We start from the raw sequence: 18,196 nt of genomic DNA on the forward strand, positions 1-18,196 counted from the left end.
ATTGAGAAACATTCTGTTACCCAGCTTTCACACTGCAAGTAATATGATCAACAAGTCACCAGAAGTGCTTTCATCTCCTGCAGAGCTGAGCGAGCAGGGAAACAAGCTTGTTGACCGAGAAAAGTCGGCCACAACTGAACTTTTCACACTCATCGGCCGTCAGCCAATCATAGGTCCGTGCTTCCTTGTTTCCCTGCTGATGTGACTTCATGAACAATAGTTCTGCCTGGCAAGTGTAAAGTGGAGGAGAAGTTGATTCCAGCCGTTCAAAGCTTCTCTACAGCTTTTATTTGAAAGACTGCAGGAATAAACGTCCCACAAACGATGCCTGAGGAACGGTTGCATCCATCGTTGAGGTCGATGATAACCTTTGAAGTCATTTTATTGATTTTTTTGTAAATTTTCAATTAATGTTACCTAATTAGCAATTGCCATCTAGCTATATTAACCCATTAAAACAATGCAACATAATGACAGGAAATACCAGAGCAGCAAATATACCTGATTTGCGTGTTCAAATCTTTGTAGCTGCAGAGCGCTACATAGCTGCAATCTGAGCCTCTGGCCCCGCCCACAATCAGTCAGACTAGAGTCACACATTAACGGCCTGTTACCGACAGTGACACGGCATCTGTCCCCCCCCCCCTCCTCCCCCGCCCCGCATCACCTTTAATTCAGCTCAGACCGGCTGGGAGTGGGCGTGAAGAAAAACAACCAACACCGCAGCTGTGAGTTCGCAGGAAGCAATTACCCGGCCGGTCAAAGCTGTTTAATTCTCTCTCGGTTATAATTCGCCCCGCCAATGTCAAGCGCCGCAACACGGGGGCTTCAGGTTACGGCCCCGAAAAAGAAACAAGTCTTTGAGCGGTTAATGAAGACCAGACCGCCGCCTCGCCTCAGGAATGTCCATCGCGGGCCGCATGCCGCTCGCCTCGCCTCGCCTCGCCACGCTCTCAGGGTGCAGCTCGTTAGGTCTGGACTGCTCATATGAAAAGGAGTGATTGATTTGTAGTTTTTAACAAGCGCCTGACCTCTCCTCTCTCCGCTTCTCGTCTGGTATTAATGTGTTTCGCGGACGTTAATGTTGGAGCGGAATAACGCAACGCAGCTGCTCGTTCTTCTACTTTTCCTTCCCACCTTTCCCCTCTTTTCACCTACTTGAATCACAAGGCTTTTTCACTAACAGAGATAAAACTCCCAAGTTTTTACTAAGGCAGCAGGGAATCCTGGTGGGTCGACTCATCTTTGCGTCAATTAAAGATCACAGGTTCGATCCCCGCAAACGTAGAAACGTACCGACACCGCCCTCTCAATGAGGTCTCGATTGGATTGTTTTGGTCCAAGTGAAATAACTGCTCTAAACAAAATAGTTGGGAAAACATCCTAAGGCTTCGTTCACATCGCGCAACTTCATTCCTCCATGCTCAGTTCCAGCATGAAGGCTGAATTATGTGACACATACCATTTTAAAGTTCTGAATGCATACCTATATAATCTAGGAAAAACAAAAAACTTTCTCCCACGTTATGCCTGTTTTTCCACATTGATCATATCTAATTTTTTTTGGATGACTGTTCATAACTATTCTAGGATGTAACCCATATCTGACACCAATATGGACTGACAGTGATGTCAAAAAGACGTCACATCTGTTTTTGTTCCTCCACTGCTCCTGCTTGTTTTAACATTTTTGGAATTTTTGGGAATTTTGAATGAATTGAGACGTCTCTCCCGAAATACCAGTCAAGTTTTTGTCTTTTTTTCCACTGTCGTGTCTCGCTGTCTTCCAAACCAACGCATGGCTCAGATGACGGTCGTCTCAGGTGAATGATGTAAGATTTACTTATTGTCATGGTGACGCTGACAGATTCTGATTTGAGCTTTCAAACACGAGTCTCATGTAGGTCGCATGCCTCAGGATCTGATTTTGTATCATATATCCATGTGGTCCAGACGGGAATTGAAAAAATGTGACTCCATTCTGTTAACGCTGATTAGAAAATGTCAGATCTGAGTCACACGCTGCAAAAAAACCTCCATCTTAACAAGTCATTTAGTCGATTATTGAGTCCTAAAGTTGTAATTTTCTTCAAACAAGTGATAAAATCTGCCAGTGAGGTTTGATAATTTCACTTGTTTCCAATGCAAATCAACTAGTTTGAAGAATTTAGTAGAATCAAGAGTCATTTTCTTGACAGCAGTGCAGTGATCTGCCTTATTCTGACTGGTTTCAACAGACTGACACTCATTTCTAGAAAACTCCTGAAACAAGTGAAGCTGCATTGGAAACAAGTGGAGTTATCTCTCCTCACTGCAGAATGTTTCTCTTGGTTTAAGAACAATAAGATCTGAAGGCTGAATATGAGACTGAATGACTGGAGAGACACCAAACCCCTGCCTTCTACATGGGCGATGCTCCTGCCGCCCGCTGACCTCTGACCCCTCTGCTGAAGCCTGTACACGTGTGTTCGTCTCAGAAGGATATGCGAAGATTCCTAATTACACCGAGAGGATGGAAGTCGGTGTATAACATCCAGTCTGTCAAAGCGCTGACTGAAAACAAACATCTGTCTGTCGGACGGCTCGGTCCCACACAGCGTCACACGCCGCTTCACCGGATGTCTGTAATTGGAAGATGATTGCTCGTTGGGGTTTATTTGGACGTAATGAAGCGTGAAAGTGAAGCCCGAACTACGTGCAGAACCCCGCTGACAGCCAGGGTCGCTCCGTGAGATGGAGAGGTTAGTTCAGTGTCGTGTACCGGACGGTTTTTAAAACACGTTGGAAATCGACGTGAATAGTCAAGATTGATAATCAATCAGCATTACGAAGGATAACACAGAAAGTGAAAGAGTTATTTCCACTGTGGTAAATTACGAAGAGAGATGGATCCATTAGGAAAACAAGCAGCAGGTGAAATTCAGGTTGCTCAGACGGAAAGGAATTTCTTGACGTTTTGAAATGTTGTTTGTTGATATTTAGGCTTCATCTCTTAAGACTTGGCCCTTAAAATCCTCATATGCTGAATCATAGCTTATGTTTGGCATAATGCTGTTTTCTTAGCCAGGTCTCTTGAAAATTACATTTTTAACCAAGCCACAGTCAATTGACAACTGTTTTGAATTTGAATTTTCTACAAAATTGAAATATCTTGGCCTTCAAAATGTCCCTCCATGACTTTCCTAGACTTTATCTTTAATGTCACATAAGGAAATCGTCATTACAAGTATATTTACTTCTTTCAATTCATGGCTTGTTTGACCTCTCTTAGACTCCCAAAATCCACTGACCTTTCTAGTGTTCAATAAAGTTTAAATGAATCAAGCATTCTTGTTAGCATTGTTAGCATTCCTCCTTCAAAGCAATGGGTTCTCGTAGCCACAAGCTAGCCACAGTAGCACCCTTTGGTTCAGTGTGGGCCTCACAGCATGCTAACAAGACATTTTTAGGGAAACTGAAAGTTAGACAAAGTAGAAAGTGAAGTGTCTGGTGAAGAAAAACTAAAATACATTTTATTATTAATGTAAAAATACATTTTATTTAACCTTTAACCAGCTAGTCCCATCAAGATTCAACAGAAAATGGTCCGCGCACAAGAAACAAGAAAAAGCAAAAAGACTTGTGCTTATTTCACCTATTTTATTTTGGATTTTGGATTTTTTTAATGCCGATAAAATACATCAAGATTAAAATATCTTGAGACCCGGCCAATAAAGCAGCATCATGTGAAAAAGCAGCAGACAGATGTACCCAACTGGAAACATGCAGGTTTCCCTTTGAGCGTTTCCCACCTTGAAGCGAGGCATTGTGCGGCACTCCGTCCGGTTATTTTGGACGCGGTTAATGCTTTGTTTGCCTCTCCTGCTGTTATTATTATGTGTTGTCCCCCCCCCCCCCCTCCCCCCCCCCCCTCCCCTCCTCCCCCCCCTCCCCTCCTCCCCCTCCCCTCCTCCCCCTCCCCTCCCCCCCCCCCATCCCTCCCAGCTGGGCCGGGGCATCAGACAAACCCTGGGACTTTCCTGTGCCAGCGTCACGGAGCAGCGGCTGGATGCGACCCATGGATTTAATTTTCAATTTCCTGGCCAGGGGAGCGTGCAGTAGGAAGCGCTTGTTACCCAGAATCACTCTTCCTGCCGGCCGCTTTGCTTCGCAGGAACAAAACACGTCTTTTTTCCCAGACTGAGCAGGCATAGGGAAAGAAAAAACAAAGAGGAGGGAGTCCAGTTCAAAAAGCATGTTCCTGCATACAAATACCTCACATGCTGCCGCCGTATCTGCAAGAAGGAAGAGGAATGCTGATTTTCTCATCTTCTCATGCGTTTTTGAAATCATACAGTGGGTTTTTAACCGGTTTCAAGGGTTTTAAGTGTCACGAAACTCACTCAACATGTAACTGACGATGTAAACTTTCCAGAAAAAATCCCAGAATCACAGTTGTGTGTTTTAGTGCTGAAACGATCTTAGTCGATCGACAGAAAATTAATCAATTATAACTTTGAGAGGCGTTTATTCGTTTTAGCGCTTTGTCAAGTAAAAATACCAAACAATTTCTGGTTGCAGCTTCACAAATGCTAAGATTTGCTGCTTTTCTCCGTTTTATATCATTATAAAATGTATATTTTAGTTTTTTTGGCTGCTGGTCAGACTAAGGAAGCAATTTAAGAATCAGTTTGGGCTCTGGGAACTTGTGATGGGCATTATTTTTGACATTTTATAGACTAAATGATTAATAGATTCATCAGAAAAATGAAAATAATTGTTACACTGCAAAAAATTAGAAGTTGTCAAGTGATTTTATCTTGTTTCCAGACCTATCAGCTTATTTCATGATATTTTTAGTCAAATTCTCTCACTGCACTGGCAGATAATCTTGCTGAAATTTCACTTGATTCATGCCAATATGACTTCTTCTTTCAAGAAATCATCATAAAACAATGAAGAAAATCTGGAAACAAGAAACTTTCTCCAAGACAATTTCACTTTTACCAAGAAAATGTCCTGAAACAAGTTACATTCTCCTGGGAAAAAAAAGTCACATTTGTTGAAAGCTAACAGAAAGCAGCAGAACCAAAGCGTGACCTTGGTAAATGAAGAGCTGCTGACTGAAGCGCTCGTCTCTTCACAGTCCAGGTGCTTCAGTACAGTATGAGGCAGGGAAGGGTTTAACCTGTGTGTGGTCTCTCTTTTTAACACTGTAGACATTCAGCCGACCCCTAACCCTCTGATCCGGAGCGACGTACAATGAGAGCAACGGCAGAATGAGCTTCAGTTCCTAGATCTCCCTCATTTCAAGCAAGTAATAGTGAGGAGGTCAAAGGTCAGAGTCACAGCGGCTTGACGACATTCCTGTGACGGAGGTGCTAAAAAAAGAAATGAAGATAAGTGCGAAGGAGAGCGGTGGGAGGGAAGTTTTCCTTTTCTCGACACAAGTGAAAATTGATGTTTCACTTTTCGTTCGTCACCGTTTCTTAGAAATGAAGCGTTTATGACGTATATATCTGCTTCTACTTTTCTCGTCGTACCAATCTTGTTTTGGAAAACAAAAGTAGGACAGAGTTTAATGGTCCAATTCTGCTGAGAGCTTTTTCCATCAGGAGAAAAACACAGTGAAGCTCCTCCACACGTTCATTTTCCTGAAACATTCACAGAAACATTTGTTAAATGGTGATAATCTGTTCATCTGACCTCATCATCTGCCTTATAGTAGAGATGGGTAAAAGTGTGATGTTTCAGTCACTAATGGAGTCTGTCAGGCAAATCATCATCAGGAGTGAAACTCAGTGGAATATCTTAATTATAGCCGGTTCATATTCAGTATTGATCTGTCATATGGTGAATTTTTACTGTGGAAAGCGATTAGTTTGATACGTAAATGTAAAATGCATAGTTGGTAAAGACATCAAAGTGACTATGAGAAGGTCTGGGGTTCAGATCCAAAGCAAGAACCATGAAATTGGAGTCGTGTAGTGACATTAGTTTTGGGGGGTCCATGTGTTCGGGGGCCCTTCTGGGATCAGGAGGGATTAAAGGCAACAAATACTTTTATTTTTAAAGAGTTTCATTCCAAAATAAGAGAATATAAGCGCTGCATGCTCTTACAAAAGTATTGCTTGCATGGAAGTAAAACACATGATGGGTTTTTTTTGAAAGTCTATTGGTCTCCCAGAGGACAAATGTTCTTTTCTCTTCCCCCTCCTCAGGGAGGTCAGAGGTCAGAGGTCAGGGTCTGGAGCTGGTAGTGGTTCAGTGTCTTGCTCAGAGACACTTCAGCAGGGCGGACGCCTGCTGACACAAGCTGTTTCCATCCAACTGTCAAGCAGAATTTGGAAAGTTTTCAAATGCCACAAAAATACAATTCGTCAAAAAAGAAAAAACACATCCAGAGAAAAAATTAAATAGTTTTTCAAGAATTGATTAGTTTGGGGGAAAGTTGTTATTGCTCTTTAGTGTCAGCTAATGTTTTTCATATTTCATGCTTTCATCCGAAGACGAAAACAAAGATATACACTTGATAATATTCTTATGTGCCAACTGAGTAAGTAAGTATTATCATTATTGTATCGTATAAGTATCGTATTATCTGCTGCCCATTGCTATTATACTGCACTATTATACATATAATTGCACTATTATACACTATTACATATTACACTCATAGTCAACTTAACATGTTTGCTTTCAAAATACTATATTGTATTTGAGAATAGAATCAGATCTGTTTTTGAAATATTAACTGGCAAATATTAACCGGTAAAACAGAACTAATGTTGTACCTGAAAATATTGTGAAGTGGTGAATTTTAGGGAGCAACATTTTATCTGAAATTATATAACATTTATGCATATGTAGCAGTTAGACATATAGCATTTTGGAAAGAAATCCCTCACTTCTACTTTCCTCTGCATAAAAGTCTCTAAGAAGAACCCTGCAGGCATTTTGGAGAGAACGGTTCTACATTAAAAAGCATTTTACATTGTAGCTGTAAGGCTCCTCGCACAAAAACCCCACATAGCTGCTAAGTTTACCTTTTTCTAGTGTGTGTGTCTTTCCGTCTGCATGAGCTAGAGTTCATTTAGTGCATTTAAAAGCCAGTAAACGTGACCCGATAAGCCCGACCTCTGCTTCGGATCACCGGCTCCAATACTCTCTCAGCTGCTTTGCCTTCACTCGACTAGAATAGACGCCTTATTTAAACAAACAGGCCGAGTTTGGGGGGAAAACAGTGGAGACAGAGGAGAGAAAAGGTAATTATAGCTCTCGGATTGCCTGCGGGACGTTTTGAAAAGGGGGGATTTCGACAAAAGCGGGGTGGGGGGAGGGAGGAGGGGGGGGGCTTGTGGAGGAGAGGTTGACCCCGCGACCTAAGGAGCAGATCCCATTTCAAAGACAGACGCTGGTGTTTTTTGGAGGTGCCGGCCGGTTAAAACCCCCGACCTTTGACTCCTGGCTGAACTTGAAGGCAGGAGGAATCGGCCGCTGCTCAGAACAAGCAGAGGATTTATGGGACTCAAAAGTGAAAAAATGAAAATCAGCTGGGAAATAATAATAAGCTAACCTCGTTTTCGTTTAACTCTGTAATAAACAATACTGTTTGAGGAATGGCATTACCTGTCTTGGAAGCTGCACTGCAAAAAATATTCATCCTATAAGTCGTTTAAAGTAGAATTGAGTATTATAATCTTATTTTTTTTTTAAAACAAGTGAAAACATTTCTCAGCGGGATGAGATAATACAACTTGTTTATAAGTTGTTTCAAGAATTTTCTGAAATAATGTGTGATCTTCTTAACACTGGTGCCTTGTTCCATTATACTGACACTGTATTGGAAAGAAAAGTGGAATTATCTCAACCTGATGGCAGAATTTTTCACTTGTTTTCAGAATAGTAAGAAATATGATGGATATCTTTTGCAGTGTGTATTTGAAGAGAGAGGTCATCTGAAAATAGAGAAAGGCCACAGTTAAACTTATCATTTCAATGTGATTTTCATTATCTGATCACACCAGAATGCATTTAGTGACGGCCTGGATGCACAAACAACAATCTTTTCTCACACTGCTATCGGTTCTTCAAAACCAGATCTGAAAGTGGTCGAGCTCACATGTTGGCGTGACAACAATATGTGAATGGAGATCTGTAATTTTGGAGTCTGATCTCTTATCCATTAGGAAGGATTTCAGCAATCAAACAAAATCACATTTTAACTATAGAAGGGCACTCGGAGAGCGCAGACCTCCACCAAGGTTCGGATCCGGATCCGCTCCAAAATTTAATGGGTTCTTCCTTGGCCCATGCTACACCCTTCCACAACATCATTTGATATGATGTTCGGACTTCAACCAAACAACCACAGAAGTATTATATTATCAGTTATATCATCAGAGCAGGTGTAGCAGCCATTGTCGCTCACCAGTAAACACTTCCCACCTCAATAGAAATGTCTTCCCCCGTCATTTGACTTTCGATGACTGTAACTTTTGTAATGAGATGAGGCAGGAACGGGCTTCTGATGACTTTAACTGTAGGCTAAGCTCTTTGGGTCGGCTAGTATGCTGGCTAGCTAGTATGCTAACTGGCTAGTATATGAACTAGCTAGTATGCTAACTGGTGCTAACTAGTAAGCGGCACTGAAGACGTGTTGGCTAACGTTAGCTGGATAGTTAGCAGACTTTGTTTCTACCTTGTCAAAAATTTCAATAGCGGTCTATGAGACCGTCTGTAATACTGTCAGTTGGTCTTGTGTAACCTCTGGTCCAGATGGATAAAGTCTATTTATTGCTGGAAAAAGTCCTGGATGCACAAAAGTGTGGATGCACAGCAATGAGACGACATCAAATCTAATCTTTATAATGAGATTATAACGATGAAAAATTCCCATTGAGTTGAAGCCAAACTGGGGTCAGATGGGGACACTTCAGGCTCTCAGCTGGCCTGAGCTGCTGTTTTGTCATGGGAGATCTGATCTGGTCTGATCTCACCACCTGCTGCATCTACCTGCTGTCCGCCGGCTTCCAGGCAGGAAGTGGAGCTTTCCAGGCAGGAAGTGGAGCTTTCCAGACAGGAAGTGGAGGTTTCCAGGCAGGAAGTAGCTCCTGAGAGCCACTCAGACAACACAATGTACCTCTGTGTTACTCACCTACCACCTCCTCCACCTGCTCTCTCGCTCGCTTTCTCTTTCCCTCTCTCGCTTTCTCATTATTTCTCTTCTTCCTCCCTCATTCCCCTCTCTCTCTCTAGCTGTTGCTTTTTCTCTCTCTTCCTCTCTATTTCCTCATCTCATCATTATTCCTCTTTCTCTTCTTCCTCTTCTACCCTTCTACTCTCTCCCTCTCTTTCTCTCTATCGTTCTCTACTTCCCTGTCTTTGTCTCCGCCTCGCTCTGCCTTCCTTTCTCTCTCTCTCTCCCTCCATTTGTTATGATTTCTCTCCCCTTTTCTCTCTACTTCTCCCTCTCTCTTCCTTTCTTTCTCCTCCTCTTCCTCTCTCTTTCCCCATCTCTCCCTCTTTCTCTCCGCTTCCCTCTGCCTTCCTCTCTCTTTCACTCTCTTCCTCTCATTCTTCTCCTCCGCTCTTCCTCTCCATCTCTCTCACCTCTCCTTTCTCTCTCCCTTTCTCTCTCTTCCTTCCTATCTCTTCCTTTCTCTTTCTCTCATCTCTTCTTGTCTCTTTCTCTCTCCCTCTCTCTCTTATCTTGTTTCTTTCTCTCTATACCTTACCCTCTTCTCCCTCTCCTCCATCTTCACCACTTATCTCTCTCTCTCTCTCTCTCTTCCCACTCTTTCTCTTCCTCTCTTGTCCTGGGAAAACAGCATTCCACACACATCTGCCGCTTCGCCACTTCCCAATTCACTTCCTCATCCTTGTTGTCATTCATGAAAGACATTTTTTTTCCTCTGTGTGTGTGTGTGTGTGTGTGTGTGTGTGTGTGTGCGTGTGTGTGTGTGTGTGTGTGTAGACGTGTGGCGGAGCCGTGACGAGAGCCAGAACTTCCTGCAGCGTTTCGACGCTCAGCTGGTTCGAGAGGAGAAGAGGCTGGAGGTGGAGGAGGAGGTCAGGGTTCAGGTGAGGGCGCACACACACACACACACACACACACACACACACACACACACAGAGAGATGACTGTATGATGACATTGCAACCACACTTCTTTGTGTTTGAGAGGGAATCTTGGCTAAATTATGCTGTTTCCTTAATTTCACATTTTCTGTTAAAGATGCTATATGTTGCATTTGTACTCATCAATATATAATTTCCAAATTAATTGACACTTTGATATAATTACCGTAAACAGATGAAACGATTGGTAGCCTCCATCTCACACCAGTTGTATAGTTTATCCTGAAATTACTCGATAAATCTGGATACAAGCTGAAATTTCTTGCCAAGCTTGTCATTTTTTACAGTGTGAGCCCTCTGGTGAAATCTGTTCATGTATCTGTATCAGAGGGACACACAAAGAAATACATCGCTTATCGCACTGAGTCTAATAAGCCTAAATTGGAAGCAGTTCTCTGGAGACGATTCAGATGAACCTCCATTTACACTGCAAAAAATAACAAGATTTTATCTTTTTTTATCTTGCATCCAGACTTTTCAGGCTATTGTTGGAGAGAGTGTCGTTCTGCACTGGAAGATAACTTCTGCTGGTTTTAAGGAATTTCACTTAATACATGTAGACTAAATATGACTATTCTCAAAAAATCATTTAAAAAATTCATAAAATCTTGAAACAGCAAACTTCTAAGACTGTTCTAATACAGTTTCACCCATACCAAAAACAAAAAAAAATGGGAATTTTATTTAAACCTGCAAAATTATCTGACTGAAAATATCCTGAAATAAGCTTGAAAAGTTTGGATACAACAAGATAAAAGACAACGTTAAACATTTCGTCCCCCACAAATGATGCAGTCCCCCTGTTGGCCAATCAGTAACAAATACATCACCTTGTTTTGACTTGTACTTGTAGCGCCCCCCTTTGGCCAATCAGTGTAATTTTAAAAAACTGCCAAAACACAGTGGTGAGAAGCATCATTTCCCCAAGTTTCGTCAAAATCCGATCTGAACAAATGCCAAAATACTTGCTAAACTTGCCATTTTTTACAGTGTAACCCTCAGGCTTCCACCATGCAGGCTGGTGTTCAGATCTGTTCAGGCCGTCCGCTGCGTGCCAAGCCCCTCGTCTCCCATCTGTGAGTGATTTGCGCTGATGAGCTGAAGGCTAAAAGCTGAGCGTGTTTAATCTCTTCCTCCGAGGTGGACGAGCTGATGAGACAGGAGCTGAGGAGCCTCAAGCTGGTCGTCGACCGCGACAAAGGGAAGAAGAAGAAGAAGGCCAAGAAAGGCAGCAAGAAGGTAGATGATCTGCCAATGGTCAGTTTGGAAATAAGTGAAAAGTTTCAACCGTTTGAAAACAATGACACTCTCATAAAGTGATTGCTGGTAGGAAAGTGAAGCATATTAAAGTTATGAGTCATCTTAAGACCTTAAGTTACAAAATATTTATGTGTTTGAGGATAAAATCATCTGTTTTTGACGTAATGACTGATGAATTTCAAATGTTTTTGTTTTTTTTCCAAGATGGATATACAATGTCAATTGTTAACGTTTGTTTTAACTTTCTTGGAGTGCCAGATGGGAGGAGTTTACCACATAAAACAATCTGTGCTGCAAAGTTTAGACAATCACAGTAAAGTATTTGACAGTTAATTCAATACAATCGTTCAATCCACAACCTTTTACTCTACATTTTTAGTTTTTTCTTTCTCTAAACTGTGATTGACAACTCGACACTATTTGTACTGCCCTGATGCGGTAAACCCCGCCCATCTGGTGCTACATACAGGTTAAAACAAACGCTAAGAATGACCCACAAGTACTGTTTGACCCAGGTCTGGTTTTCAAGCTCCTATGAATTCATCAAAAGCAGTCTGGATAAATCAGATGGAGGGGAAAGAAGTTAATGTGACTCAGATGTTCACCTGCTCCTCAGTAGGGATGAAGGCTTCACAGTGAACATTAAAAGCTTCCATATGCACCGGCCCAGAGCTTATTAAACAGAATATTGATTCCATGGAGGATTATGTGTTGGAAATGACCTCGGTGATCTAAACTGGGCAGTCCCAAAAATCATCTCATCACCTCATTCAATCATTTTTGTGTTTAAAAATAGCACTTTTCCAAGTAGAAGTAGGAGTAGAAGTGTTCTTCTAAAAAAGGATTCTAGCACAGTAACTAGAGAAGACATAAGTAGTTGTTACCCAGCAGATTGGAGTTTTAGTCCTACAAACATTTCTCATTGGTTGAGTTAAACCTCAGTGGGTGGAGCCAAAGAATACAGTTTTTCAGAGCACTACTCAAGTTAGCTAACTTGCTAAACTTAGCAAAATATAAATTTTGTTTCATTCGTTCATGACCATGGCATCATGACGTTGGAAGCTCAGCAGCTAGCTAACTATCTTATCTAGATAGCTATAGGTTAGTATGGCTAGTTTGAACTTGAAGCTCAGCTAGCTAACTAGCTAACCTAGATAACTTAGTACCGCTAGATTGTATTTTTTCAGTTAGCAGCAGAGCGCTAGGCTTCATAATATTAGCTTCCTCCTCTCTTACCTCTTGTCTTTTTCACTGAGCTTCAGTCTGAAGTTACTTAGCCAGGAAAACTGTGGTTCTTTGGCTCCGCCCACTGAGGTGTAACTCAACCAATGAGATTATTTCTGCCTCTGAGAGATGTTTATATAACTAAAACCCCAAATCTGCTATTATCCACCTTTGGCTGGATGGATAATGCCTTCTATCTGTTTTAGACACTTGCCAGGCTTTGTGTCTCCATCACATCATACATATGGATGAAGCGTTTCCTGTCTTCATGTCTTCACATGTAGAGAAGCCTGGTGTGTTTCCCTGTGTCTCAGCCAAAATATCTCACCTCAACTGCTTGACAGTCTCAGCCTGTGACTTGCCTGTCCTCATATAGGATGTCAGTGCAATGTTACATATTTACATTTTCACATTTTAGTCATTTAGCTCACGTGTCTTCCCAGAGCGACTCACAGTGCGTCCAACAGGAGAACAAGCTGCTTTCTGCTGATTTATTTTGATTAGATGATGATGAACGACTAGAGATAAGTTTCAGAAAAGGTGGATTCTATGGGACAAACTTCATCTAGAGTGCATAACACTCAAATCAAATCAAATCAACGAGATACAATTGTGTATATGTTTTATTTTGTATATTTCATTTACATATTTTCATTCTTTTTTTTTGGTATGAGTATGTTCTGCTGGGATTTTACACACCCTCATAATGCTGCAGATCATTATTATTTCATACTTTCACTTTCTTATGGAAAGGAATTGTCAGCTGTGTTTGTAATTTCCCCCATTTGTTTTATTCTTATTTATACTCTGCTCTATGCTGTTACTATTTTCCAACCCAACCCAATTTCCCCACAGGAATCATTCAAGTTTCATCTTATCTTAAATGCAAGATCAACCCTCAATCATAAAAATGATTTATTACGGAGCTGTTCACTTTAACCAAACAAAGACATTACCGAAATTCCTGCAGAGAGGCGGGACTTTGGAAATATTTTCCTCATTGGAACAAAAGTTTCCTCCAGAGACTCTTCTTCACCCGTCTAATCATCGCAGCGAGGCAACACGCCCAGCTGCAGGGTGTATTAGAGGTCGGGTGGTGAAAGTACTGCGTTACTCAACTGTCTCTGTTAGTGTGAAAACAGCCAAAGGAGCGCGGCGTTCGCTCCAGAAACGGTGACTCAGCTCTGCCGGCTCGATCTGATCACAGTGTTCTGTTTGGATCACTGTGGCTTGCTGCTGTGAATCTGGGGTTTCCCAAGTCTGCACATATGATAATATTATGAAGAAGAGGAAGAAGAGGAAGAAAAAGAAGACCACTTGAAATGCATTGCAATGCATTGTAATCAGATTTTAAACCCATTAGGAGCATGGATAAACTTTTCATACACTTACTTTAACAAATACAACAAATACAGTTGCCTCATAAAGTATTCAGTCCTTATTTTTTACAGTCTATGATTCAACCCCCCTACATTTTTTTGCAATTCCAATGTGATATCTCAGACATCACCGGTACGATTTTGATGAAATTTAGAGGGAAGATGCATTTTGGCTCTGTGTTGTGGAGTTTTAAAAACATTGCACTGACTGGCCTGATGGGGGCGCTATAATTAAAGGTCAAGGCTCTAACTAGACTCCTGAATCGCGTCCCGCCCACTTTTCAGATTTTGTTGAGTGATTCAGAGAGTCTGGTGTTTCCCTCGTCAACGGCTTGTTCACGCACAATCGAGCCAATCGGCGCTTTTGTGGGTGGGACGAAAGTTTGTACCATTCGTGCGACGGTTTTTCATTGACCTTTCGGCAGAATAGATTTGTTGAAATCACCCCCCGTCTTTGCAAAGACGATATTGGGTCAGTTGGTAAATGTCTGCTAATCATGGATGTAGAGGCTGACTGGCTGCAGCATCAGTGTGACTGAAGCAACGTCAGAGCGGTCGGATACGTCAGTCACTAGTGATCGGTTCAGTTACATCAGTCACTATAGTGATCGGTTCAGATACGTCAGTCACTAGTGATCGGTTCAGTTACATCAGTCACTATAGTGATCGGTTCAGATACGTCAGTCAGTAGTGATCGGTTCAGATACGTCAGTCACTAGTGATCGGTTCAGATACGTCAGTCACTAGTGATCGGTTCAGATACGTCAGTCACTAGTGATCGGTTCAGATACGTCAGTCAGTAGTGATCGGTTCAGATACATCAGTCACTAGTGATCGGTTCAGATACGTCAGTCACTAGTGATCAGTGATACATCTTGTTGCTGATTGGCTCAAGGGCTTCCTGTATCATTGCATCATTGCTGACTTGTTTCACTTGTTTTAAGAAAAATTTGACTTTAAAGACCCAATACTGGCTTACATGCCTTGTTAAAATTGAGATCTGTGTATCTATTTATTAATTTCCGTTTGTACTCTTAGCCATTTGGAATTGAACCTACCAGTTTCTCTCCTGGATCTCCCGGTTTAAGATTCAGGCTTCATCCCCCTTTCACTGAAAACGCAGGATTGAACCTATTTCAGTTACGTGATATTACATAATGCATTTCAGTTGGGTGATACTGTCCTATTGCAGCTGTCAGGAGTCATCTGTGGTGTTTTGCGGTGCGGTGACATGTTGCCTCTTCCCTCCGTGTTCCTGTCGTCTTCTGGGTGGATGTGAGCGGCGGCTGGCCGACACGCCGTGTTTGTTTTGAAACAGACTGTATTATGTTTGGCTGCAGTAGAGGACATTCCTCAGAAGATATCGAATATGAAAAACACTTTCTGACAGACAGACAGATAAGTGCCAACTGCGTGTGTGTTCAATGGGAGTAATTCATTATATCCACATAATTTGACTGATTCTTTATTTTGTCGTCACTTTTCTGCTTCTGTGTGTATGTGTATGTGTGCGTGTGTGTGTGTGTGTGTGTGTGTGTGTGTGTGTGTCAGGTCGGATGAAATCTATTCTCTATCCAGCATCCAACTAATACTGTGTATACTGTGTTTTACTTCTAGAAGAAGAAGAAAAGCAAGAAGAGCAGTAAGAAGAAGAAGAAGAAAGAGAGGGACCTGACAGCAGACAGGTGTGTGTGTGTGTGTGTGTGTGTGTGTGTGTGTGTGTGTGTGTGTCATCCATAATGTCAACCATATGTCTCTCAACCCTCTCTCTCTCTCTCTCTCAGGTCCATTGAGTCTCTGTATGAAGAGCTGATACTGGAGGGATTCCTGATCCGACCAATGAATGTCAAGATCTCTGACTACATTGGTACCACACACACACACACACACACACCTACACACACACACACACACACACATTTTGATTATTTGATTATTCCAGAGGTTCAACATGGTTTAAGTACTGCTACAACTACCACTACTACTATTACTACTACTATTATTACTACTACTGCTTCTATTACTACTTCTAGTGCTATTACTACTACTTCTACTACTATTACTGCTACTACAACTACTACTACTACTAGTACTATTGCTTCTGAATCTGCTGCTATGCTGCTTCTAAAACACTAGATTTCCATTTTGGAAAAAGATCGCTCAATATTTCATAAATACAGCTGATTACATCATCTAAAATGACACCATTTTGTAAGCAAAGGTCTTAACTTTCATGATGATCCACAGTGAGTTTTTGATTCCAGCAATCATTTCGTAAGAGTAGGTGTCATGTTTTTAAAATAGTGTTTATCTCATTTTTCGAATGAAGCCCTTCCTATGTGATGACTAAAGCCATCAGCCACGTGTCAGTGTGTGTGTGTGTGTGTGTGTGTGTGTGTGTGTGTGTGTGTGTGTGTTCCCCCGTCAGCCAGGCCAGCTGAGGCAAAGATCCCTAACATCACGGCTTGGGATTTATGAGTCAATCGTCCTCCCTGCTCCGCTCGCAGGCACAGTAACGCAGGGAAACCACCCGTCACCATGACACCTCACTAAATCACACTGAACACATACGCGTGTATCGCTGCATGTATCCCACAAGCCCCTGCTCCTTGTCTCTCTATCTATCTATTCGTCTTTTTCAGCTGTCTGTCTTTCTCATCGTCTCTGGTGTGTCTTGTCTGGTTTTCTTTTTTACCGTAGAATGGAGTAGAATAGCACTTTAAAGGTGCTATGAGTAGAATTTTTAAAAATCAATACCATCATCAATGCAATCATTGTCAAATTAGTTGTGATATCTTGGTATAATGACTGCAAACAAATGACATAATGTTGGAGATGATTGGTCGCCTCTATCTCACCCCAGTGGTATTGTTCTAGTGTTTCTCCACATTAAGACTACATTTCCCATAAGCCCCGTTGTAATTGTTTCCTTGTATCATAGCAACTAGTAGCTAGTTTCTACTCATGCTGTTTGCCTCTTGATCTGTTTATTTCTTTTTCAGCTGTCTCATCGTTTTTCTTCATCTCTCTCTCTCTCTCTCTCTCCATCTTTCCCTCACTTTTTTCCATATTTGTGCCAACATTTGTCTTCTCCGTCTCTCCCTCTCTCTTCTTCTTTCCCTTACGTTTGAAGATGTTTGATACCTCTTCATTTTCTTTTCCCCCCATCTGTTTCGGATAGCTTCCATCTCTCCTCACCGCTGCCCACCTCTCTCCGTTTATCTCCGTTCGTCTCGCTACATTCTCTTGTTCCCAAGTACCTTTGATCAGTTGTTTTCATTGCTTTTGTTCTCTTTTTTAAAGGAAAGTGTGTAGTTCATTCCCCTTGTCGTTTCAGATAAGAGCGTATTAACTTTATTGATCCTTCAGGGCGTATTAGGTCACTGCAGCAGTACAGAACTGGATGTACAAACCCGTTAACACAGAGTTGCTGTTGGCTGGAAACAGTTCCAGCCATGTTGACCGTTGGCTGACTGACAGATGTTTGCAGTTTACTCAAGTATGACTTTTGTGAATGTGTTGATGCCAGGCCAGCGGGGGACATATTTTTCACAGACAGTTGTTTTCATCACTTCAGCATCTCTAGACACTGTCCTAATTTACTGTCTCAGATTTTTCATCATCTCTCTGTGATTTTCCAATTTTCTCCTTGTGCATTTCCCGCTATTCCTCCTCCTCTTCCTCTTCTTCTTCCTCTGATCGTACAGCTGCTCTTCCATGTATGTAATTCTTACTGTTTGGGAAAGCTTTCATGCTTTTCATGCAACAGCTGTGCCGCATTTGTCACGACAGTGGAAATTGATTTAGACCATAATTCAAGGCTGTTTCAATGAGACATGGGTTCAGTCAGTGTGCAGTTTGTCCACACACACACACACACACAGAGAGAGAGAAGTAGTTTTGCCCGCCGATGACTTCCCGGCTTGATTTACTGTGTTGTACCTGGACGCCGGGGGCAAGCCGCTAATTAGACACAATCGATCTCTCAGGTTCATTAGAGGAAATCTATGCTGGTGTGATTTATACTCGTGGCTTTATGGGGCTCTGCTTAGTCTCCGTACAGCTGAGTCTAATGAACCCTCTGATCCAAAGGCTTTTGTTTTTAGCCATTATTTACTTTTCTGCTTTGCATCTCATTATCTTTCCTGATTTGTTTTACCTGTTTTGAGTCATATTTTATTCTGTAGCGCTTTGAGGTTTATTTTTCATTGAAA

The 18,196-nt window shown here is 41.8% G+C and overlaps 1 protein-coding gene across 1 annotated transcript in view; it reads left to right on the forward strand.

Moving 5' to 3' along the window:
• Positions 1-18,196, forward strand: part of drc11 (dynein regulatory complex subunit 11) — a 63,875-nt gene that overhangs the window by 26,650 nt on the left and 19,029 nt on the right. Inside the window, exons 11-14 of the mRNA XM_071910576.2 lie at positions 9,956-10,062; positions 11,260-11,358; positions 15,600-15,667; positions 15,767-15,849. Of these exons, the coding sequence (XP_071766677.2) occupies positions 9,956-10,062; positions 11,260-11,358; positions 15,600-15,667; positions 15,767-15,849 (357 nt within the window). The remainder of the gene's footprint in view (positions 1-9,955; positions 10,063-11,259; positions 11,359-15,599; positions 15,668-15,766; positions 15,850-18,196) is intronic.

The sequence above is a fragment of the Centroberyx gerrardi genome, chromosome 21, assembly GCF_048128805.1.
Source record: "Centroberyx gerrardi isolate f3 chromosome 21, fCenGer3.hap1.cur.20231027, whole genome shotgun sequence".
Lineage (NCBI taxonomy): Eukaryota > Metazoa > Chordata > Actinopteri > Beryciformes > Berycidae > Centroberyx > Centroberyx gerrardi.